We start from the raw sequence: 24,582 nt of genomic DNA, 5'->3' as shown, positions 1-24,582 counted from the left end.
GAAAAGAAAAGGAGGAAGGGAAAAGAGAAAGATCAGACTCCAGCCACACCAAGTGTGCTCTTTGAGATCACCTCCACGGACAAAGAACAAGCAATATACCATGAGCCCAGAGAAATAAAAGGCAAAGTAGCTTACAGGATTCTGGTTCCTTTATTGAGTACGTGACAGATAAGACAGACAGACAGTGTAAAATCACATGTATTATTTGTACTTTTAAAAAATTACAATAAATTACTGAATAATTAGTAAAAGCAGTTTTACTAATGGCTGCTCTCCAGTGATACAGGACAGAGGAGGCAGAGAAGTATGTACCAGCTGCGAATACATACAGAGAATGTCACAAGGAGGAATTAACACTGAGTAGCACACAAAGTAGTGTTAAATGGGAACATCCACCTGTACGTGTCTTTCCCATCCTTTATATTCCAAACGCCAGCCAAAAGCTGCAGCCAACCTTGCCTTCAGTGCGGGGTCTGCTCTCGCCCAGCAGCAGCTCTCCCCAGCCCTGCGAGGCAGATGCCTGCGTACTGAGATGAATTTATCTGTAGAACAGCATTAATTCTCCTCCCTTGGAGTGCACACCTTGCTACCAGAAGGCTAACTCTTTAGTTTCTTCTGGTCTTAATTGATTAAAAAAAGCATTAACTCAGTCTCCCAGTTATTTTATCTCTAACTGGAAAGAGATCTAGTCTGTTGAGGTTTCCCATAATGGGCTGATGGCAGAGGGCTGCACTATGAATTCTTCCTCTTCAGGTACAAATGCCCTTTGATGTATAGCAGTTTCTAAAAGCACATCCATTGCTAGACTCTTTGTACAGGAGATGTTCAGAAAGGACACACTGAGCAGCTGCAGGTGGCACAACGCTCCTGTACATCTTCTGGCCCAAGCATTTGTGAGGGCTGATGGATCAGAGTATTTGTAGGGGTCCTCCTAAAAACTGGACCCATCACTAGCTAGTAAAAACAGAGTTAGCAGGGAACAATGAATGTTTTCTGTACCGATGGGGAAAGTCCAGCAGACCAGTGTGTCACTGCCCTGTAACGCTGAGGCTGATTCACTGACTTCTCATCTAGGAACTTGTTCCCTCGTTACAACTGTCATGAGCCCACTGACTGACTTAATATTCTTCTGCACTGAAGTCAAGGAGCTTGTGGCTTCCCGGACAAACGAAAAACAAGGGTTTTCAAAGAGTTAGAAAAGCAAATGCTAGAAAACCAGGCTTGTCTGAAAACTCCTGAATGCTGAAGGAGACAGTGATCATACACTATGAAAATGCCAAATCACATCTGAAATAAACCAGCAGATCCGAGGAACGTCTGTGTTTAGAACTTAGGGTGCTGGGGGCAGTGGGGCACATTTGCATTATAGCTGCTGAGTCACAGAACAGCACTGAAGAACTTACAAGACTATTTATAGGCCAGGGTCCTACAGGACTTGACTACACTGCATTAGCTCTCAGATTGGCAGCCAGAGGTGAACATGGTTTCAAGCCAGGCTGCATCTGCCGTGCAAGTTACTCGGAAACCTGCAGCAAACAAGGAAGGGCAGGCAAGGAGCGGTTACTGTCTGAAACAGAACTTCATTAAAATAAAAGATAGCAAAAGGCAGACATGCATAATTTATGCTGGTAATTCTATATGTCAGGGGCTATTAGGTTCTAATGGCTCTTGAGAATGTAAATCTAATTCTGTCAGCCAGAGTAGCCAAAGAAGCACCTACAAAAAACAGTCGCTGTCAGAAGCCCCTTATCAATTGGAATCTATTGTAATTGTGTAGTTACTGGTCTCTGATTAAACAACAATAACAAAAAAATCCCCAACACAAAATACCGAACCATCCTGCCATCTGCCACATTATCTCCGTTTTATCTCCCAAAGACAATTCCTGCTTTTTTGAGTTCACCCTGACACGGAGGAAAGTTCATAGTCACTGGATGAACTGAACTGCCTCTCTACTTTCTTCTGATCTTTGATCTTTTGGAGAATGTCGACCTTTTTCTCAAAGTAGTTTACAAGGGCTGTTTCCGTCAGCATGGAAGCTAAGATCTGCTCAAAGGAGATAGACCAGTCAGTATCAATGGTACTACCATACCTGGCAGCTGCACTGCTGCCTTCACAGCCAACCAGGACCGTGTCATCTGCAATGTCTTCACACTGCAAGGAGCCTGTGCTGACCATGGAGTAGGAAGACATGGACATATCATCTTTGGTTTCATCATCTGATAGCAGCTGTAAAGGAGAGCCTGGTCCTTCCGCTGACGAATCTCCTAAGGTTTGGTTCTCCTGCTGTGCTTTTTCAGGCTGAACATCTCCACAGGTTTTGTCCTCATGGTCAGCTTGGGGTTGCTGCTCCACTGCTGAATTCTGACTGTGTTCAGATGTTGGTGACTCCTCTTCACTCACAGGATCTTGGGTATTGTTTGCTCTGCAGTCCTCAGACTTCCTCATGGGCTTGTTGGAGAATTTTTTTCCAACTTCCCCAATTCGCAGAAGAAGACTGGCTACAGTGGCAATTGCATGGTACAGCTCTTGCTCCACGGGGTCCTCGCTGAACATGTTGTATAGAGTCTTGCATAACTCTATGAATTGTTCCTTCAAAAGACAAAGACCAAAAAAATCATACTTCAGGCTGAAAAAACTTGACAGCGCACCATCTTGACTGACTCCTTGTTTATTTGCCTCCCCACCAAGTAAGTGGCAACTTACTGTACTGATTCAGAACAGTTCAATACAGGCAAACGTTTCTCTCTCTGCTGTAGCAGCTAAATTGAGACATGACTAGCAATTTAATAGCGGTGGGGTTTTTTTGCTGACAGATGAACAGAGTACTCACACACTCACATCTGAGAAAACATAAAGTTTTACTTCTGTCCTGCTACACTTTTGTGGTCAGCTTCTAAGCATTTCCAAACTGGTTTAAGCAGCACCCATCAAGGAAATTAGAGACAGAAAAGATCACACCAGTCATCAGACTCTCATTGCTGTAACCACATTCTTCACTCTCCACCAAGCAGCTGTAACTCGAGGCAATGCAAAACCAAAAAAGCCAGACAGGTTTATGCAGCCGATGCCATATTTGAAACATACTGCTTGGGAGGGAAAACACAGATTGCAGTTCTTATAGGAAAAACTGGTCTGGAGGCAGAGAGAATCAAATACCTTTGGTGGAAAAAAAGCAGTTTGTCCATGTCCACCGAGGAAGTCAACACAAATGTGTGGAGTTAAGAGGCTTCTAAAGCTCACCAGAACAGCAGGGCAATCTACAGGCAAGGACTGAGTATGCTGGCAAAATGGCTGCACGTACTGCTGAATTCCCCACTAAGCTGCCAGTTGTCTAACTGGAAACCTTCACGTTCATTTCTTACCTGACTCATTTTGGGGAGATCTTTAATGGTTTCTTTCTTGGACTCTTTTTCCTTGGCCCACATTCTTAGGTAGTATCTATAGTCCTGTGGACTGGTACCTTTCTCCTCTGCAAGGCAACAAGAAGCTGCTAGTGTCAGGTGGTTAACTGTTTCAGACTTAAGAAGTGAATGGAACGCTGTGCCAGCAAAAATCATGCTGGAAGCAGGTTTTATTGACAGTTCAGGAATGCATCTACCAGGAAGGCTGTACCATTTTCTCCTGGTTTATCTGATCCAGTTCAGTAAAGCAAATATTTTAACACTGCTGCCTTGGTCTGACTTCTCATAAATAACTCTGAGTTGACAACTTAACAAACATGATGTACAAATGTTACGATCTTGGTATGTAAGAGTTAGAGCAGTAAGGCATGAGAGATTTACTTCCCAGCTTGCATCCCACTTTACCTCTGTCCTTGAGGGACACTTTGAAAGGTCTCCTTGATACAGCAATGGATGACGAACAGTTTATAATATGAGACAGACAAGACTAGAATGTCGTCTATTGATGATGAAATTACCTTTTTCTGGACCATTCTCATTTCTCCTTCCTTTATCATCTTGGGTTTCTAAAAAATTATGGAATTATAGAAGAATGATTAATAGCTGATTTTCAGCAATATAATCCATAAAGAACATAAGACAACTCAAAATACACAAATTGAAATCATACAAGAATATATTTAACAGAAGTTCAATCTCAACACTCCCACATCATGTTTGGAGGAGTGAACAGAACAGGATGGAAGCAAGAGGCTGGTGGGATGAACCGGATAAAGCGCCACACTGAAAAGTGGGTTGAAGAGCTGAGATAGAGGGCAGAACTCTTAAAAGAAAGGGTGAAACACAGATATGAAAGACAGCTAAGCAACGTGATGGCTTAAAAACAAAGAAGTTCTGTTATCCAAAGCAAGATAATGAATGGAAAAAACCCCAAACCAGTACTGAGCAGATGTATGACTAATACCTACACTCACCATTATTCACTGACTGAACTAACACTTTAGGAGTTATTTGTAGAGCCTAACTTCATGAACTTAGCTCCTGGTTCCCTATATTGTCACTAGACTAAAAGGGAAGTCCTGGCTCAACTCAGACTGTTAAAGTTAGCCACCCAGCACCAAACAGCACAATCATGCCTTGTAGTTTTTCACTCAGATTTTTCTTTGAGCATTATTACGTTTTGGTAAACATTTAACGCAACTGGCATACTTTGATTTCCTGTTTGATAATCCCTCAAATTGCATTTTAAGAAATGCAGTAAATGAGTCTATACTAACAGTTTTATAATTCAAAGGCATGCATCCTTATTCCTTTAAATTAGAAGACTGTGGAGTAGGTACAGGTATCACCTACCCAGGCCAGCAGGCCTAGCATCCCTCGCACTCTACTCTGGGTGTATTTTCTGCCTGCCGGTTTCTGGTGGTGAAATAAATTCCACTGAAAGAAGCCAGACAAAACCTACTTTGACCAAGGTTGAAACTCAATAGGCAGAATATATTGAAAGATACCTAATTACTTATAGCACTTTATTCATAGTGGGAGTGTCATGAGAGAGGAGCAGCAGCAACAACTTCAGAGTATTTAAAAGAGCACAGTGGTGCTGGCAGATGATATCAGCATTATAGCCATGCTCAATGCATGCACATAATCCATGGACTGACCTTGAGACTCACAGTGCAGGCAGAAATCCAGCTCTGAGACAAAAGGAGATACTTGAGCAGCAGAAAAAGGGGTTGAAGGGACAGTATCCCAGATAAAACAGAAGAAAAGGCCAGGCACAGACAGACAAAGAGAAGGAAACAAAAACAGGAAGAAAGACAATGAGACTTGCATGAAAACCCTAAATCATGGTGGGAGACAGGGGCTGGGTAAAAGCACACTGCTCCTCCTCGGCAGTCTACGAATATGCTTCAGAGCATGCTGTGTCCTGGATGAAATGGGCACTGAGGAGTTTAAGCTCCAAACCTCTTTCCCATCATGCAACAAAGACAGCGAACTCCAACACACTGGCAATCTTAACATACTGCCACCATGAGACCATGTCTTGTACAAAATCACTATTCACAGCACGTGGATTTATGCTGCAATTCCTGCCCAAACTGAGAGGTAAAGGCAGCAGTGTTGCATTACCTTCTGTTGTAACATCCTCTGTGAAGTAACTTGTGGCCTCCAAAGCAGACTCTGTCTCCTCTGGATTCAGAGCTGTATTTACAGAGAAGGAAATGTTAGGATTTCTAAGCTAACTGAACAGCAGTATCACTCACTTCATTACCAAAATCCACGAGGCATCCCTTTTGATTTGCATGTCGGAACAACCCATGCTCAATCGTAGCAGTATATAGAAGCTATCACTCACCAGGAGGCAGATGCAGTTTGTAGAGTACTTTGAGTTTTTCAGTGAGGTCACCGTGGTACATCCCACCTGTGAAGAAAAAAAAGGTTAGGAAAAATAACACTTAGGATAAAGAACCATCCTCTGCTCACAGACTTGGAACAGAACGAGTTCACATGCAATGAGGAAACATTAATTGCACAAAGCCCTGCGCAGAAGCAGTAAAGAAATCCAGAGCAAAGCTGCATCTTGTTGGTTTCCCAAAATGGGAAACTGCCTAGCAGCAAAAAGGCATCTTTTGTTCTGCCTGAGGCTTCCTGAAAGGCTGCCAACCCTCCCCTCATGACAGTGCAACCACCACTATCTCCTTTTAGTTCCCTGCTTGGAAAAAGACAGAAACACTTTACTGCAATATTCCATCATCTCTGAAAACACCACTTACTCATCCCTGTCACAAACTCCTTGAAGTTAATGAGAGAATCCCTGTTCTCATCCAGGAGCCGGAACAAACGCCCTGCTAGCACAGGCGTATGTGCGCCACAGGACCAGGGGGTCAAACTGATGAACAGCTCTTTGAACTGCTCCACATCTATGCGATACTGCTCCAGGTAGGGTAAACTCTGATCTCGGCGGGCAGCTGCAGCACGATTATTTCCCCAGTAACAGCTCATCAGATACTTTGCCTTTGGAGGGAAAGGATTAACAGGTCAGATTATACTACACTACAACAGCCCACGAGTGGAGACGGTTATAGCTCAAGAATAGCATCGAGTAAGCAAAGAGGAGACATTTCAGGACACAGTTTATCTCCCCCATTATTCCGAGCGTTACTTCACTACAAAGTAACACAAAATGAAGGAAGAGACAGGGATTTCACAAAAAGCACTTTGAAGTGAAAAATACAAAAAACATGACTTCAGGTTTGAACAAAATGACAGTCAGGCTTTACTGCAAAGGCAACATACAGCTTTGCCAATTAAGCCTCTCTGAGCCTACAGCACAGTGCAACTCAGTTCACAGTGACTTTGGTAAGTGTAGTTGGGTAATAACACTGTTATAAAAATACATACAGTGACAAATAGAGGCAAAGTACTTAAGTAATTTTGTTACAATTACAGATCAAGTCAATGGCAAACCTGAGAATGAAAACTGAGGTACAGTCAATTCTAGCTCCCCATCTGCAATGCTATGCGACATTCCTTTCTATTGACTCCACAATCTCTTTCTGAATAAGAATGGTTAAAATATGTGTTTGAAAATCATTTCAAATATCATTTGAACGTGTTTTGGCCATCTTTGAGCAAGGGGAATCAATCAGATAGTAATAAGGCCAGTCTTACTGGCACCTTGTTAACAGAATGACACATCTGTTTCTGACAGGCTGGATCAAGAATCAAAGCAAAGTTACTGGTTCCCTTCCAACTTATTTTGGTATTTCTTCTCTCTGTGTCAGAACATTCTTCCTCACTCTAATTTCTTACCTTGAACACTACATACAGCTCTTCTAGTTCTTCAATAGAGAAACCAATGTCACCAGACACAGCTCGGACCTATAGTTAGGGAGAAAACAGAGTGAACAATTTGCTTCAAAGCTAGGAATAATTAAATACAACTCACTGAAAAATCTGTGTAACAGAAAAAAACAAGTGCAAGGGGATACAACACAGGATGGGAGGGAAAACATAACCATTCTAATACCTTCTATTGCTATGGATTACAGGTCAGGAAGACAGTTTCTGGTCAAGCAGAAACTGCTGACATTTTGCACAGCTAGAAAAAATTGCTGCGCTTACTTCTTGTTTGTGCAGATCTGACCCTGCAAGACTGTGTTGCCCCTCCCTCTTGTTTTTATCTTCAGATGTTTGACTCAGATACATTGAAAAACAACAGTGAAAGAAGCATGTGGATGAGGTTCTCCACCTAGGACATGGAAAATAAATGCAATAGATATACTCCCCTTTGGCCATGAACCTTTCTGTAAAATTCCCTAATGTGCTAGCATATTTCCTAAATGGCAGGAAAACAATTATCTGCTAGCTACTCTTCCTCAAAGATTCCAGGCAAGCAGTAAAACAGACAGCGCTAGGCAGTGGAGGCTATTACAAGGCCTACAAGTAGTTTTTATCTCCTTCCACGCCAAATATCTAATTCAATCATGTCCTAAGCACTTCAACCCATTTTATTAGACTAACTAGAACCATGTGAAGAAGAAAACTGAAAATCCATTATTCCAGCCAGTAAATCCAGTTTTCACAGGAACTGCAATTCTTCAAGTCACTCAAAACTGGGTCTGCTACAGCACAAATGTTCTAGATGCTCACAGCAAAACACATTCCATCAATACACCATTTGGTAGCTCATTCAATATGGGAGTCACATACCACACTCTTCTTGGCTGTATCCTCCAGAGACTGGATCACTTTCAGCCTTTGTTTAAAACGCATTTGTTCAATGTCATCTGCCTTCAGATTGCTAAATTTCTACAAGAAAGGAAGCAGACCAGGTCAACATCATCTCCTAAAGAAAGAATAATCCCTGTTCAATTACATGTTCTTAAAGAAGCATACTATCCCCTCAGAGATGATCTAAAATCCCTAGAAGCTTTTTACAAGCAACAAGAAGATGAGAAAAAAGTTGAGCTCTATTCCCTATTCACCCCTGTCCTGCAAAAGAAGTCATGCAGAATTCATGAGAAACCCAGCATCAGAGGTTTCTAAAGAACAGCTGAAAATGCATCTGTCAGGACTGACAGAAATACAGATCTGCTACAGCCAACAGCGTTAGGCTCTACTCATACCAAGCAGGTGGATTAGTGGCTTGAGCCTGCACTCAAGCACATCAAGCTATGAACACTGTTCAGTATAAAACAAAGTATAAAACTGGATGTTAGTCGACAAAAATCTCTTGGGCAAAAACTAAGCCAGAATCTTACCTCATAGGATGTTTTGATGAGTTCAAAGATATCGATTTCAAGTGGCGGGTCATCTCCACTCGTCAATAAGGCATGCAAGTGGGGAATAGGGGGAGAGACACTCTGTCTGTTAACTACATTGTCCAAATACCTGTGGGGAAAAAACAGAACAGATGCAAGACTCCAGGATTAGTGTCTAGGCAAAGAAATAATACCCTAAACACATCATTCCCAACTTCTTTGTATCACTGATTTAAATATGTAGGAAAATCTAATTTTTCTCAGCTAAGGTACAATCCTACCCTCAATGTACCTGAAGTAAAGTTGACTTTCCCCCTGGTTTTGGGGGTATTTACTCTTTTTAAAGGGGGCTTCTAGTCGTAAGCTGAAGATCTTACTGCATATAGAAGAGATTCACATTTCAAACAAGAAAACCTTACATTTAAGAGACCTGGGAGATACTTGCTTGGAAAAGTTTTATATTTCTAGAAGGCAATACCTGCCAGGATTTGTTAACAGTAGATCAGAATTCTTCTGTGAATTTCAGACAAACAACTCTTTGGAATTCAAATTCAAACTGAGATGCAAGAATGCATTATGCTGCAAAGCAATTAATTCCAGAAATACAGGATTCCTCCACACTTGAGCCAAAAATTAATTTCAGCTGTTGTAGAAAGCAATAGCAAACCTCTCTGGAGCTCACTTTTCATGCTAGTGTTACCTGTGACCTGCTATGTAATGGAATTAGGTAGGAAGAGATGATGACTAAAAGGGTACCATTACTATTCAGTTATAAAAAAAGAACAACAAATGGTACCTGCCCAGAATAGTCATAGCTTCACCTTCATCACAGCACTGCAACAGCTTCTCCATGTTGGCATCAAGTATGGCCAATGACACCTGCAAGATAAACTTGATTCCCTCATAGAAGAAACAGTCAACAATGACCACGGCACTCTCAAAGGGCATAACACTGAGAAAGAGAGTGAGAAACCAGGAAAGAGATATGGTGGAAATCACTCCTAGGTCCTGCATCTTTTCTGACAGCTGTGGAAGATACTCTCGTGTAAGCTCCTCAAAGATGCCTTGGTCCACCAATGCACCTGGGGAAACAAACAAAACCAACGGTAGAACTCAAATTGGTGGTATTATGGTACTATACTGAAGCTGATCAATTACTTAAACAAAATAGTGTGAGTTCACTTTGACTTCATATAAGTCTCTTTACATGAGAACTGAAATTAACACATTTATTTAGATTTGTTCCCTGTTCTCAATAAAACCAACACCTTTAGATAGAAACTATTCCAACATTGCAGAGCATGCAGAAACAGAATCTCTCATTGATGTATACAGTTTCCCTGAAAGGAGGGGTGGAGGATTACTGGTGTTATGATATTTACATCAAACTATACTCTTTTACACAGACCAACTTTAAAAGCTCATGAAGCGGTGCTTTCACTAACCTTTCCTGGGAGCCTATTCCAAAGATTTAATACATCATTCAGATGGGTAAAAAATAACCCAATAATTTTCTTCTAGATATGCCTCCTTATTGCTAAGGGTCCCTCCTGCTACCAATTTTTAGTGACTTCATCTTCCTTGTTACTACAAGGTAGTACTACTACCTTGGTAGTCTGTAGTGTCTCTTCCTATGTCTCCATCACACACCTGCAACTTTAAAGGGAACAGGGTTGTGCTTCATCATCTTTAAAACGCATCACATTTAATTCATTCTGAACAACAGAATGTTCCTGAGACATGCTGGCGCAACTGTAGCTGAAAATCCAGGCTCCAGCATGAACTTGACAAAGACTCACCCACTACTCTTGTGTTGTAGTAATCTGGCAACATCCTCTCACATAAAGCCACTAGGAGCCAGAAAGCCTCTTCCTCATTGCAGTACAGCAACAGCACTGATGTAACAATGTTCATGGCCTACAAGCCAGCAGAGTCATATACACAGAGAAGAAAAACATGAAGATGTTCATGAAAGCTCTGTCATTACAGACCAGCTAAACTTAAAAAGCTTGAATACAACAAAACTGTCCCCAAGAGTCACATTTGTTTCCAGCTGTTACTAGTATCTGAGTCAATAGATGATCTTGAGCCGATTTACCTTCCTGTTTTGGTTTCTCTGTTTGTGAGGCAGCAAATTATACAACTACTTTTTTTTCAAGCACTTTCATTCAATGTGACTAAGTATAATTTTCAAAGTTTTCATAGAAAGCTTTGTAACAGTTTAGTCATAACAGAGCAACATGAGATCCTCCAATACCAGAGCAATACACAAAATGAATCTGAATTTCCACTGAGCTGTTTCACAAACCAGCAACTGGCTCAATTTTCATGACACTGCCCATATGCATTACCACTTATTTAATTGCTCTTTTTAATGAAACCAGAAGATGGTTTTGTTGAACTAGGAAAACCTCTAGCAGGAAAACTAGCAACAGACTCTGTTATTACACCTAACAGAAATGTGCCGTCTATTTAAATGCTGCATCCAAAGGATAGGTAAGAGATCTTGCAACAAAACCACTTCTTTCCTACTCTCACGCCACCACATGGACAGCATGAAGGAAAAGCTCAAAACCGAACAAAAAAAAATGCAGGAAAAGCCAAGTCAATCATGGTCACTGTGTAGGACTAACAAGCCTCAGAGTTCTTCCTTACCTGACAGTACCCAATTGTTGGATTTCTGAATGCATAAGCTGTTAAGACCCTCCGGAGGGCAGCAATTCCCAGCTCATTCTGGAAGGCAGGATGTTCTGGCATAGAACGGTGCAGATCTCTCTCAATTTCCTCTGTAGCAAGATTGTACTTTCCCATTGACTTTTCCACAAGATCTGCATAGTAACCAGGATGAGTCACCATCTCATTCCAAGCCCCTGTAATGACAAACACTGCTTCACCTCTTGAGCTCTGGAATACAGATTTCATGCCCACAGTTTCCGAGACGAGGCAGCCAGGAAGCACTACATGAACTCATCAACTACAAATAGATATGAAAGTACAGTAACAAACTCATTGTTAAATCATCATGTTAAGAGTTTATGTACCAACACTGAAACCCAGACAAAGGAGGCCAAAGAGCTACCGTGCTCATGAAGAAAGTCATCTCAGCAATGCAATCACTTTTTTGCAAAGCATTTTTAGCAAAACCATCCATTCATGTGGAGTTAACCTGTAATTAATTTCTTCAGAAACAAGCTAAGATTTATACCTTTTCCTTTGAGATGTGCAGAAAGCTTATTCCTGCTACCTGTCAAATATCCGGCACAACATCCTACCTGAGAAAAGGAGCCACAGCTCTCCACGAAGATTCTCTGGTATTCCTTTTTGCACCAGCTCCCTAGTCCTGGCAGTGCGATACATACACATCCCTCGCCCATATTCAAAGAAATGAATGTTCCAAGACTCTTCCTTCATCTTCTCCTTTGCCTTCACAGGAACAAATATGGCCATTTTAGGAGATTAATGCATTTTTATGTTTGTAGGAAAGGTAATTTCTGGGTATACTGAGGCCTGTGCTTCACAAGAGGAATGCATTGTGACATGTAAAGCCTTTCTCCTCCCTGCTGAATGAAAGGGTGTTCGCTAATCTACACTGTTCTGAATCAGTTCTGACCTTGCTTAAAGTCATTACAACACTAACGTGGGCTGTGCGACAGCATTACACTGTGCAAACCTCCACATAAATGGAAGCAGAACCATGGCCTATGATGATTAATTAGCATGCAGATACCAGTTCTCTGCTTTCTTGATCTGAAGAAAAAGTAGTTCTTCCCAGACATGAATTTACATCCCAGAAGCACGTAACACTAATTTCTCAGTCTCTCCTCCAGTATCTCAGATACCTCAGTGCTGGTAAAGCAAGCTGATGGTCAGGTTACATCTATGCAGCACTATCACTGTGACAGACACAGCAGTGACACTGCAGGACTGATGAGGGATAAAATGCATCTTCAGCCCTAGAGCAGGACAGCAAATTTGCAACCTACTGCAAGCTACTTAGACTCACTTGTTTTAGGTTAAAATAGTATTTACCCCTTTGGGTCCCAAGAGCTCCTCGGAATTTCTTCTGAAGAGTTTGAGTAGTCCCTGTGAGGCTGTTGGCACTTCCCCCGCACAGAAGTTGACAGGTCGACAGCTGAGAGCAGGCGTGGGGCTAACTGCAAGCGGGCTGCTGGAAGGCAACTCTGGAACCTCCTGAACAACAGAACATAAAGCATCTGAGATGAGGCAGCCTCCCTGCTCTGCTAACTGCCTAACAAAGAGACAGCACTTGCTGGCAATGAACACTGTTAACATAACTCTGAGAAGCTGGCAAATGCTCCTCCCAGCTATTTCCTTAGTACCTCGGAACCAGGATCGGCCAAATTCCACTTCCATTCTCTGTCGCTGCCACATGGTTTCTTGGATGGCGTTCTTTGCAAGAAGTCAGAGATTCTCTGTACCAAGAAATCCCGGTCTTTCAGATTGGCAAAGAAGAAGGTCATTTTACTTTTAGTGCTGATGGACAGAGGGCTGGGCAAGACACTGGAACTATCTGCTTTCTCAACTATTGTCACCTAGAAAACAAAGACAAGGGCCATTTGGATCTAGCAGATTCTCCATTATCTGTAAAGCACCACATACAAGACAGAACCACACAAAAGACAAGAAAGGTCTGTAGCCTTATTATATGGCAAAAAAATCCCCACCTCCCTGAGTGGAATGATGAGATGACAGGCCTCCTCTGCCTTGCTGGCAAAACAGATGTAATTGTTGGAAACAAACATCTGGCCAGGAATATGCATCTTGTTGAATGGTGTCCACAAGGTACAATCTGTATGTCCATCCAGGCATTCATCCTTGGGCAGCCGGAAAGTGGCACGGTAGCACTCGTTTTTGGCTCGAGCATCCAGGTCTCTGGAGAAAAGTAAAGAGTAGTCCCCAGAGGTTTTTTCTCACTTGAAAACCCCATTCAAATACTAATCTTAAGTGTTCATTGCAATCATAACCTTCAGACTGTGCTGCGTATTCTAAGTATTCATTTCTCTAACTGAGATGCCACCCCTTATCTGACTCCTCTTTCAGCCTTCAGACATACTTCACTGACAAGGTATGTCCTGCAATACAAGATAAAATATGCAAGTGCATCTGTGAGACTTAAATGTTACATCAGATTCTAAAACTGCAGAGAACAGTCCCCAGCCAAAGGTTTTATTACAATACAAATGTATATTACTTTCTGTAAATGTTCAACTTCATACAAAGAGGCTGATGTAATTTTCTTCTTTCACTATTTTTTTAAAACGAGATTTTCAACAGTTTCTAGTTGAAAATTCCTTCTGACTAGTGCCTACTCATGCCTGAGAAAGACATGAGGTGTGTGTGTATTCAGTTCCAATTTGGGATGGAGAAAAAAAGAATAGCGAGAGGGCTAATGACTGAAATAAGTGATGCAGCCCCTAGAGTGAGAAAACCCCAGTGGCACCAAAGAGCTACACAGTAATGCAGATTTATTATTACAAACCCCTATCATCTTTTTTCTCTTCTCACTGCTGGAAACATATACCTCTTTAGTGCAGAGATGTTCTTAAGAGGCTTCCTGGGCTTTGGGAGGGACTTGTCCTGTAGGAAGCTCTCATTATCCAACAGCTGCCGCATAGCAATATTAGCCAACTGCTCCATCAGCTTGAATGTCTCGTTGATGTTGAGAAACATGGAAAAATAAAGTTCACTGTCCCTTGTGCTTACTTTAATGCACTCAGGGAACAGCAGTGTAGCATTTTTTTCTAGCTGGGTTACATCCACCCACTGGATCACCAGTGTAACTGAGGGAGAAAAATTCAGAAAAACCTACTATTACAATTTGAGGCAGAACAACGAACTATCAGAAATGAAGCTCAAATAGCCAGTAAGCTCTCAGTGTAGCAGCATTTTTCCCCTCTTACACATGGACAATTCTTTTCCTCATACATTTACTGGCTCTCCAAAAATACTTGGAAATAATCTTTGGGAATAACTAGACTAGAAATAATGCAGTTCCAAAAGGTCTCTCTCTCATCCAGTAAATGCTTTCAAGTACAATTACTCAAGTTTTCATTCCTTCCAGCTTTAGACTCGGGAGCTGAAGCTTTGTAAATACTGGGTCCTGGCAGTAGCTCCAAACAAAACGCACCAAGGTAAAAATAAAAATATTGCTTAGTTCTCTAATACAATTTAAGTAAAGCTTCAGGTGTACTTGTACAACTTGAGAAGTGATTCGGAACTCAGGCATTCAGTCTAAACATCACTGAAGTGCCTGTAACTGCAAGGACTGATCTATGCATTATGCTAGAGCTCAAAGGATTGCTAAAAGGAAAAAAAACCTGTAAGATTAAAAAAAAAGTTCACACACAAGATCATTTGCAATCAAAAAGAAATGGCAGAAAAACAACTAGAAGGCTTGTAACTCACCCTCTTTGCCCAGCAGAAAGGAGTAGAAACAGAGGTGATTGACAGTGAGGTACAGCCAACCCTGCCTGGGCACGCGCCCCTTCCAATAGCTGCAGGAATAGTAATTGACCAACTTCTCCACCTCAGGCATCCCAAACTGCTTCCGCATCTTCACTTCAGCCTCTTTGAATTTACCTGGATCTTCCTCACTCTGGGGCTGCTCATTCTTGTTCTCTTCAGCAATAATTCCCTGAAAGGACACAGAATCATAGAATTGTTTAGGCTGGAAAAGACCTTTAAGATCATCAGGTTGGAAAAGACCTTTAAGGTCAAGTCCAACTGTTAACACAACACTGCCAAGCCTACCACTAAACCCATGTCCCAAAGTGCCACATCTACACATTTTTTAAATACCTCCAGGGATGGTGACTCCACCACCTCCCTGGGCAGCCTCTTCCAGTGCTTCACAACCCCTCTGGTCAAGAACTTTTTCCTAACATCCAACCTAAACCTCCCCTGGGGCAATCTGAGGCCATTTCCTCTCGTCCTATCACTTGTTACCTGGGAAAACAGACCAACACCCACTTCACTACAACCTCCTTTCAGGTAGCTGTAGAGAGTGACAAGGTGTCCCCTGAACCTCCTTTTCTCCAGGCTAAACACCCCCAGTTCCCTCAGCTGCTCATGAGAAGAGAAAAAGAAGAAGCAGAAGGGAACATGCCTGCTGACAGACATAATACACAGCAAAGCCACAGCAGCAGTCCGGCAGAGAAACAAGAAATACAACACAGCATTATTATTTCTCACCACATTAGAGAAATAGTAAAGACATGCAGGAAGAGCAGTCAGATAGTCTAGGATCTGGGATCTGCTCCCAAAGCATTCATGTTTAACATCTGACTGAGTTTCTTACGGCTGGCCTGGTAACACTTTGAACACCCTGCAGAAGAACTGAAGCCTATTTTCACTTGCATACATGTTTCTTCAACAGGAAGAAGATAATCTGCCAGGAAGGGCAGAATTTTACAGTCTGTCAGATCTTGACTGGCCAGAAGGAAAAACAAATGACCACGACCTCTCTCACACAGACACACACAGACAATACAAAGAGTCTGACAGGAGTACTGAAAAAGCTCAATTGCTGATGTTCAATAAAAACCTGTATTTCTAAGTTTCTACTCTGGAGAATCTGTGGGCTGGGACTCTGAAGTGTGTTACCTGCTCAATAAGCAGAGACACCTGTCCGACTCAGAAGTCAGTGGAAGTTGGGGTGCAGCTCCTTTACAACCTAGATGCCTTTTAGCCCACTGTGGCAGGGCAAGTACATTGCTAGCAAACTAGAATTCTCCCATATTTGTTGCCAGATGAACCCTCACTAAACAGTCTTTCTGCATCAAAGGTATAATTGGCAAGGATTTTGAAAATGTATTGTATTTTAATTAGTAGGAGGATCCTAAGCAGGCTGTTCCTTCAGATCTACTGCTTGTAACCTTTTCCCCTCCAAATATATTTGTCCAGTGTTATGACTGTAGCATGATGCTGGTAATACTGTATGCATTCCATGGCAAATTCAAATGCATGTGTCTGAAACGGGACCAGAGAGAACTTTTGCAATGGAGCTCTTGCTGCCTCCCTTGGGTAAAAAATTCTTACAACCACCTCCCCCTTCTTTCGCAGGATCTGGAAGTCCTTCAGGGAAACATGTCACTTACATGTATCTTGCCCTTGACAAAGGTGGTGATATCTTCTTCATTATCAAAGATGGACAGAGTCTGCAGTAAGTTATTCTCCAACCATTCCCAATGCTTTGTGATCTCTTTACGAGATGATCCTAATTCAAGGGGTGAAAGATGATGGGAAGAGAAAAGAAAAAAGAAATTAGGACAAGGTCTTTTATCATCCTGGTTCGCAGCAGGAAACTAATCATTATGAAACAATGGTCAGGACAAATCAAACACACCAACTGCATACACGTCAAGGGTATTTCACGTACAACAATGTATTATGTTCCTAATGAAATGTCTCCACTGCCACCAAGGATCATCAGCACACTATCAACAGATCATCTTATTTGCCGGTGCACACTAAACACAGCTTTTTTTCCCAGACAAAAAGCATTCTTATGTTCCAGGCAAGAAGTACTTTTTAAATTCCTGGTATTTGAGAACACAAAAAAAAAAAAAAAGGAAAAAAAAAGCAAAAAACCCCCCCAACAACACTTTCAGAAGAACCCCAAAATTTCAGAACAACTGAACTTTTTACACTTACAAAGAGGTTCCATTACCCATGGGCAATGGTCAGTAGAGTGCACAAAATTCCAAAACAAAAAGCAACCAAAATATTAACGTAAGTTCTTTGCTTTCTTAAATAAAAAATGTCTCAGCAAACTTTTTATCAGTTAGTTGTCTTTAACCGTACAGTCTACAGCAGTTCACAAAAGATAAGGTTCACTGTATAACAATTTAAAGAACCTTCCTATAGAAATTTGCCTTAGCTAGTTGCCATTAATTAAGATTTGTATTTACTGCAAGATTTCCTCCTCTCTATTGATAGCTATCACTACACTCTCTAGCAGACAGATAAACAATGCAGAAGAAATATTAAAAAAAAATCAATTTTATTTTAATAAGGTAAGAAACACTGTTAAATGCAGACAAAAAGAGATCTGTTTAAATGCAAGTCAAAGCTATTTGCAAGTTTCTCTTTGCCAAGTTCCAGTAGATTTATATTTTGAGGTTTCATACCAAAGCAGTGGGATATCCAAAAATGTTAGCAGCATGCCTCCCTCTACTCAAGTTCTCTGCGAGTAGGCTGGACCCTTCTGTGTGGTTAATGATGGAAAAGAAGAAAGCAGCAAACAACAGAAGCAGCTCCCTAAAGCTATTGCTCTACCTGACTTAATTTTTTAGAAGGCAACTTCAGCAATGAAATAGTATTCATGTATTTGTAGCTGGACACCTAACCACAAAACCCAATGCCAGCTAATCCGTGGTTTCATAAGAAAAAACCCCTCCAGGACGTGAAACCAAAACACTAGAAGCAAGTAAGCTGTCTTGTCTCAAAGGACTGCAGGGCTGTAAATTTCAGTTTGTGTGTACAGCCCCAATGGATTAGGTAACAAATATTTTTTCTTTTGCCTCTGTGTATAAGTTTACTTGACAACTACACTAGCCATCTGACAATGTTTTTAAAGGATAAATGATTGAGTAATACAAAATGGCTTATTTTAAGGGCACAGAATTATCAATTATAGGATGCTTCAGTTGTGGAAAAAACCCACAGATCCAGCAACAACGGCAGGGCAATAAACTCTGCATTCTGTTTTGTATTGTGAGCTGCATCTCACATCTAGTGACAGCAGACAAATTGCTAAAATAAGCCAGGCCACAATAATTGACATTTTTCTAAGAACAATGTTAGGACGACATACATGAAGAAGTAAAAATCTGTAATTCCTACGAAGAGAGTTATAAGAACAAAGTGCTGACAGGCTGAAGCTGTGCATGACCAGAACGCTGCCCGCTAGTATCTACACACGATAAATTGCAAATAAAAGATATGCATTTTTCAACTAGAGAGCCCTATACATTTTATAACTTTAAGTGAATGACAGTACTCTTACTTTGACAATAAAATCAGAACCAGGTATGATTACAAAAATACTGTGGTCGAAGGCAATATATTTACTCCAGCATAATTTATCAAACTCCATTCAGCTGTTATATAGCCCACCTCATTTTACCATCCTGCATCACTTAAAAGTAATTGAGATACAGAGAATATCAACTAAAACACTCCCAAAATTGTGCAAAATAACTCACTCACTGAGTGTCAAGATACTATAAAATTTCAGATTTACACCATATAGCCACTAAATATTCTGCTTTTCCCTATGCAGTTTCTGGCCTGTCATCTTGTCTTTCTGTCTTTCTTCCTCTCTGCCTCCACCTTCCTCACAAGGGAAACTGAGTTTCTGTGAAACACAGCAACTTCTACACTCCTCCTCTGCAGAACTTAAGTAGTTCTTCAAGGGAGGATACTGTGTTTGTTGCCAGGGGAGAAGACAGGACCAGGGAAAGCAAGACACGAACATCTGTGGGCTTAGCAAATGATTACTTCATGCTCATATTTTATGTCTCAACCACAAAGTGAGAAGTGAAGATTCTTACTATAAACGAAGTCAGTCTTACAAATATGTCTGAAGTTATTTTCTTTTTAGTAACCAGTAGGACCTAAAACCTTAATCAAAATTCACCACCAGCTATTAGAAGGTTGTACCATGATATCCTAACATAGCAGTTACATTTCTCAAATAGAAGAGGTCAAGGATTCTTGATGTTTTAAAAAAATGTTATTGTAATATATTTTATGGATATAGTATACCTATACATCTATTATGGGCTAGAAATAGCAGAAAAAAATAAATTGGATCAAGACAGTAAAGAGATTCCTCAAAGAGCGTTTGGTGCTTCGAACAACGTTACATGTTTCCATCTTGTACCATGTTCTTGGTAAGCAGGTTTTGGCACAACCCTCATCATCCCACAGCAATCTTACCACGGTTTTATTCTCTGAACAATGTCACTATGATCTTGCAAACAGATACACCTTGGAAGAAAGAAAATTCCTAACACCTGCAGAAACAGAAGCTTTTACAGAGCCTTAAGTTCCTAAACTATACTTTAAACAACACTGAGAAGTTTTGTCATTTCTGACATCTTCCACTACCCCACCAGAAGCTCTGGAAAGTTTCCTGAGCAGTCACAGAATACTCCTATGTGGGGTTTCTCATCATCTGAACTAAAACCCCAATAGAATAACACAAATCCAGCCCCCGACAAGAGTCACATCAATACATACCGCACGCCACTGCCCAATACACTTGAGAGTCCTGAGTCTGGTGCAGAATACGGTATGGGGCAACCCTGGCACTGGAATCCAAAACCACATCTAATGTTCCCACAAGAAGGCCTAGGAGGCAAAAAGAGAGAAATTAAAATAATGCAATACCAAGAAGAATTGGGTTAAGTAAAAATAAAGGATCAACACTACAGAAAAATGCCAATATACGTATTACGTACACTGTGATGGAAGAGCAATGACACTCGGTCAAGAAAACGAAGACATACATCCAGTCACTGCAGGCAAACTACCTACAAACCAACTACAGCCAATCCCACTGGCAATGGATAAAGTTTAGATGGCAATTAAATGTCTACTAAACCTCATTATAATCCTCTATCTTCCTAGGAGAATTCTCCAACAGAAGTGAGATGCATTTTCCTCTCTGGGGTTTCTATTGCTAATAGTGATTTCTAAGTCTACTAAACTAAAACACAGAAGAGTTTTCAATGTTGTATCTTTCAGCATCAACTATGCAAACAGTAGGTAAGATAACTCATCCAAAATGGAATCAAATAGCTCTAGAAAAACTGGTACTCACAGGTCTCAGTGATGTTTCTAGAAGTACTTCAATTAAAGAAAGAAAGAAGGCATAGAATCAAAAATTTTTGTAATAGAGAAGTCAAAATATTTTTACGTGATGTTAAACAAAAAAGCAGGCACTTCCAAAATAAATGCTGACAGGCTTTGTAAAGCAAATCCGTTTATTTCAATTAAGTCTGTTCACTAGATGAATAAAATATTTAAGATGATACTTTGCTTTGTTTAGTCTAGGTAACATACTATTAGCATCTTTAAGGCAAATTAATTTTGCAACAACCTCACCATTAAAAATTTTCTAACATTACAACCTGGAGAGAAGCGTGGTTGCTCCTCTGGATCACTGGGAGGCCCAGGCTCAATTCCCTATGGTTTGGGTAAGTCTAAGCAAACTGTACCCATCCATATCTCATTCATTATCATGATACACACTACTTCCTCCCCTTTCTCTCTCTTGGCTATCCAAAAGCAAGTAACAGATCAGGAATAGACCACTGACTATACTCCAAGGGAAACACCATCCATAAAGCTCATCTGGTAATCCTTAAAACATACACATATGTACCCTGCACAGCAGGATCTCAGTTTTGGCTCCAGGTTTCTTGTGTACAGTTTTAGGCAGAATACTAATTAAAAAGTCATTTTGAACACTTCCTGTAATAATACTGAACGTGTTAGATATCGACATATGGACTGGTAACAAGACACGTTTAAGAACCTGAGTATGACAGCAACTTAAAACACCTTTCCAGCTTGGCTGAGTATCTACATTCTAACTCTAAAATGTCAACTTGCAGTTGTGCAGCTCCTTAAAGAGGACACGTGGCTTCTAACACCTAGGAGCTCTGAAGAAGAATCTCCCACTGAGTTAAACGAGCTCAAGAAGTAAACTGGCTCAAAGCATCAACCATTTAATAATAGGTGTTTAAATGTTGCCAGAATGGCACCAGGTGTCACTTCTTTTTGTAAAAACATGGGAAATTCCGTCGTACAATTACGTATCTACATGACAAATGCTACAAGTTATGTTACATAAAACAAGAGTAATTCAGAATGATTTGGAACATTGTGAAAAGATGAAATATGCTAAGCATGTTTATCAGCTGCGTACTTAAGTCTATTTGGTTAATAGGGCTAATGCATGAAACTGGCTGCACGTAATTCTCAACTGTAAAAAGCACATTTCTGTTATTCACATAACTGTAAGCATTTTGCACAGACATGGGGTATTTTAAAAGTGAGGGCATTTTTTGTTGTTGTTAGCATCATGCCTTGGTGATGGTTACATTATTTTAACTGTTTGTGTCACCACACATGGCTATCGGGCACATGGACACAGGGCAGGTTTTAGTGGGCTGCACCCACAGAACTTCACCCTCGGCCCAGCGCAATTTTTATATTAATTCAAAACTACATCTTACTTTCATCCTCTAAACCTTGGAAAACCCACACAGACACACAAACAATAGAAAGAAAACACCTCGATAATTCATGGCAAGGTAATGACCAAGAAGCCATTTTTGAGAAGGGAAGATGCTCCCAGCGCCCCCCCCCCCCCCCGCCCCGCTAGTCACTGGCCCTGTCTGGCCACCAGCACCCCGGCAGGCCTGGCCACCAGCACCCCTCCCCGCCGTGCCAGGCGCTGCAGGGCCCGGCCGGGGGGCAGCAGGCGCGGCCACCGCCCCCAAGGGCCTCCAGCGGCCGGGCGCCGACGGCGGGGGCTCTCCGGGGGCCACACACAGCGGGGAGAGGCCCGGGGCGAGGCGGAACGGGCCCAGCGCGGCCGGCGGGGCCCTCACCTCCCCCCGCCGCCCCCAGTCCCAGCCCCGCCGCCCCGAGGCGGGCAGCTCCCGCCCCGCCCTCCGGGACCCGCGCCGCGGCCCTGGGGCGGCCCCGCAGCCCCCTCCCCCGGCCGGGCCGGGCCCTGCGGGGACACGGCAGCGGGGCAGGAGCACCCCCCGGCCGCTGCCCGCGCAGCGCCGGCCCCGAGGCGGCCGGGCCAGGCCGGAGCCTCCCCTCAGCCCCGCCGCGCCTCACCCGTGAGGCCGCCCCCTTTGCCGTGTCCCCGCCGGCGCTGGAGCAAGAAGAAGGGGTTGGCCCGCTCCGTGACCCACAGCGCGCCGGCCAGCAGCACCTCCTCGGGCCCCAGCCACATCGCGGCGGGGCCGCCGCGGCGGAGCGCTCGGCGGGGCTGGGCTCGGCCCGGCCGGAGCGGGCAGGCGGCGCGGGGGGAGCGGCCGGGCCGCGCCGGCGGGTCACGGGGCCGCGCCGCGACCGGCGGCCACGGCGCCCTCTAGCGGCCCGGCTCCCTCACTGCGGCGGGGCGGCGCCGGCTGCCGCCGTGGCGCGGGAGGGTGGGCCGCGGCCCCGCAGCGGAAGGGTTGCGGGTTCGAGCCGCGCTCCCCGGGGTGCGGCGCGTGCCACCTCCTCGGTGGGCAGTTGGGGTTCACCTCCGGGCCCTGCAGAGCGGGTCCCCTCCGCTGCCTCTCGGTGGCACTGCACTGAAAAGACCTTTGCCAGGGCGGCTTGAGTTTGACGGGAGCAATGGGCTTATATAGTAAAATATCAGGCAAATGAGAAGCCTTCCTGTGCAGCCCTGTGGGACCAGCTGAAGCTGCCATTAAGATCGATTATTTAAACGCTCCCTCTCGTCGTACACGCAGTAATTGATTGGCGGTGAGCTCCCGGTGCCGCTTTGCAGAGGGCTGCAGCCTCCCCCAAACTGCTGCCCCCGCTGCTGCCCTCACCTGCAGCCCCGCGCACCGTGGACACGTCCAGCTCTCCTGCCAGGCTGGCAATACCTTCCCCTCCCTTCTGGGGAGATGGAAATCCATTTTCCATGTGCCCTTTCTGCTGCAAAGCACATGCCCCTCCAGCACCTCAGCCCTGGCAAGGTCCTGCTCAGCCCTGGGATGTGCCAGGCACCCCACGCCTGGCAGCCCCCCTCAGTTTCTTCCTCATTTTGCAGCTCTGGAGCCCACACAGGGCTTGCAGTTGAGTCCAGGGATGGTCTCTGCAGCAAACAGGAGCAGAAGATGTGGTTCCTTCTCGCCTCTTGGCCAAAGAGCAGCTTCCGAGTAACTCAGTGAACAGCTTTTCTTTTTTTAATAACCATTAGAAAGGCTCCCTGCAAACTCTCAAAGTGTTACAACAGCAGAAAAACGTGGATGTCTACCATCTCTGTGCTCACTGCCCCGCTCCCAGGAAGGTGGGAATGCTGTGTTTTCTTTAGGCTATAAATCCTTTAACCCTGGGCTGATCTCTCTTCTGTGTTAGTGCCCTGCCCTAATCCCAGCTGGAGCCTTTGTACACTAATATAAATAAACACCCATCAGCTGGCTTGGCTTTCAAAGCTCTGCCTTCATCCCTGTGACATGCCCGTGTTTGAGAGCAGCATGGTGGTTTTGGAAGGCTGGATGCCCTGTGGGAAGGGTTCAAGCAATAGGAGAAGATGCTGAAGGATCCTTCTGTGTTACTACCTCTGTTCGTGCTCGCTATGTGCCACCTTTCAGGTGGCAAATCCTGTGGGAAGGTGGATTAGTGTCTCCTGTATGTTCATAAGCCACTTTGAACCATGTGGCCTTTAATGGCCTGAGATTTCTAGGCACTAGCGTAGCAAAATGAAACCAGTATTTACTGCAGAGTAAGAAAAATCCTCTCTGAAAATGGATCTTTTGATGTTGTTCCACGCTGTCTCCTTAAGGTGTATATATAAGAAATACTGAAGGGACTGGAGTCACTGGGCAATGCTCTCATCCTCCTGCATTTTGGCAGACACCAAGCTCTCAAACTCTGTATTTTTAAATTGATTTTTATTGAAATGTAGTACATTAGCAAACCCTAACTAATCAGTATACACTATTAACATATTGGCATATACCACATAACTACGATACAGTGTTATACTTACATCAAAACATGTCAAGAAGTTCTGCTGCTGTCAAGCTACAATTTCACAAGGGCTGGAAAGATCTGAGTGTCGGGAGGGCACTGCACCGCCCGCCGCACCTGCATCCCCGCAGCATCCCCGTCGTTTGGCCAGACCCCTGGTAGCTGCTGGCGTTTTT

General features: G+C 43.1%; 1 protein-coding gene across 2 annotated transcripts; it reads right to left on the bottom strand.

Annotated features, from left to right (window-relative positions):
- Positions 1–131: 131 nt before the first annotated feature.
- Positions 132–22,782, bottom strand: TBC1D9B (TBC1 domain family member 9B). Of its 2 annotated transcripts, XM_055717812.1 has the most exons (22): positions 22,553–22,782; positions 19,934–20,044; positions 16,786–16,904; positions 15,095–15,323; positions 14,211–14,469; positions 13,354–13,561; positions 13,009–13,221; positions 12,698–12,859; positions 11,941–12,091; positions 11,324–11,538; positions 10,468–10,585; positions 9,465–9,750; positions 8,669–8,798; positions 8,118–8,216; positions 7,218–7,286; positions 6,179–6,419; positions 5,761–5,826; positions 5,535–5,606; positions 5,066–5,116; positions 3,923–3,970; positions 3,366–3,472; positions 132–2,592 (listed from the first exon to the last, which is right to left on the bottom strand). In XM_055717812.1, the coding sequence occupies exons 1-22, from the start codon at positions 22,668–22,670 to the stop codon at positions 1,900–1,902; spliced, it is 3,765 nt and encodes a 1,254-aa protein (XP_055573787.1). In that variant the 5' UTR covers positions 22,671–22,782; the 3' UTR covers positions 132–1,899. The 2 variants fall into 2 exon arrangements, with proteins under 2 accessions (XP_055573787.1, XP_055573788.1); XM_055717813.1 differs by lacking the exon at positions 5,066–5,116.
- Positions 22,783–24,582: the final 1,800 nt, after the last annotated feature.

The sequence above is a fragment of the Falco cherrug genome, chromosome 8 (genome assembly GCF_023634085.1).
Source record: "Falco cherrug isolate bFalChe1 chromosome 8, bFalChe1.pri, whole genome shotgun sequence".
Lineage (NCBI taxonomy): Eukaryota > Metazoa > Chordata > Aves > Falconiformes > Falconidae > Falco > Falco cherrug.
Note: the sequence above shows the minus strand (reverse complement) of the source record. Positions and strands in the feature narration are given on the sequence as shown.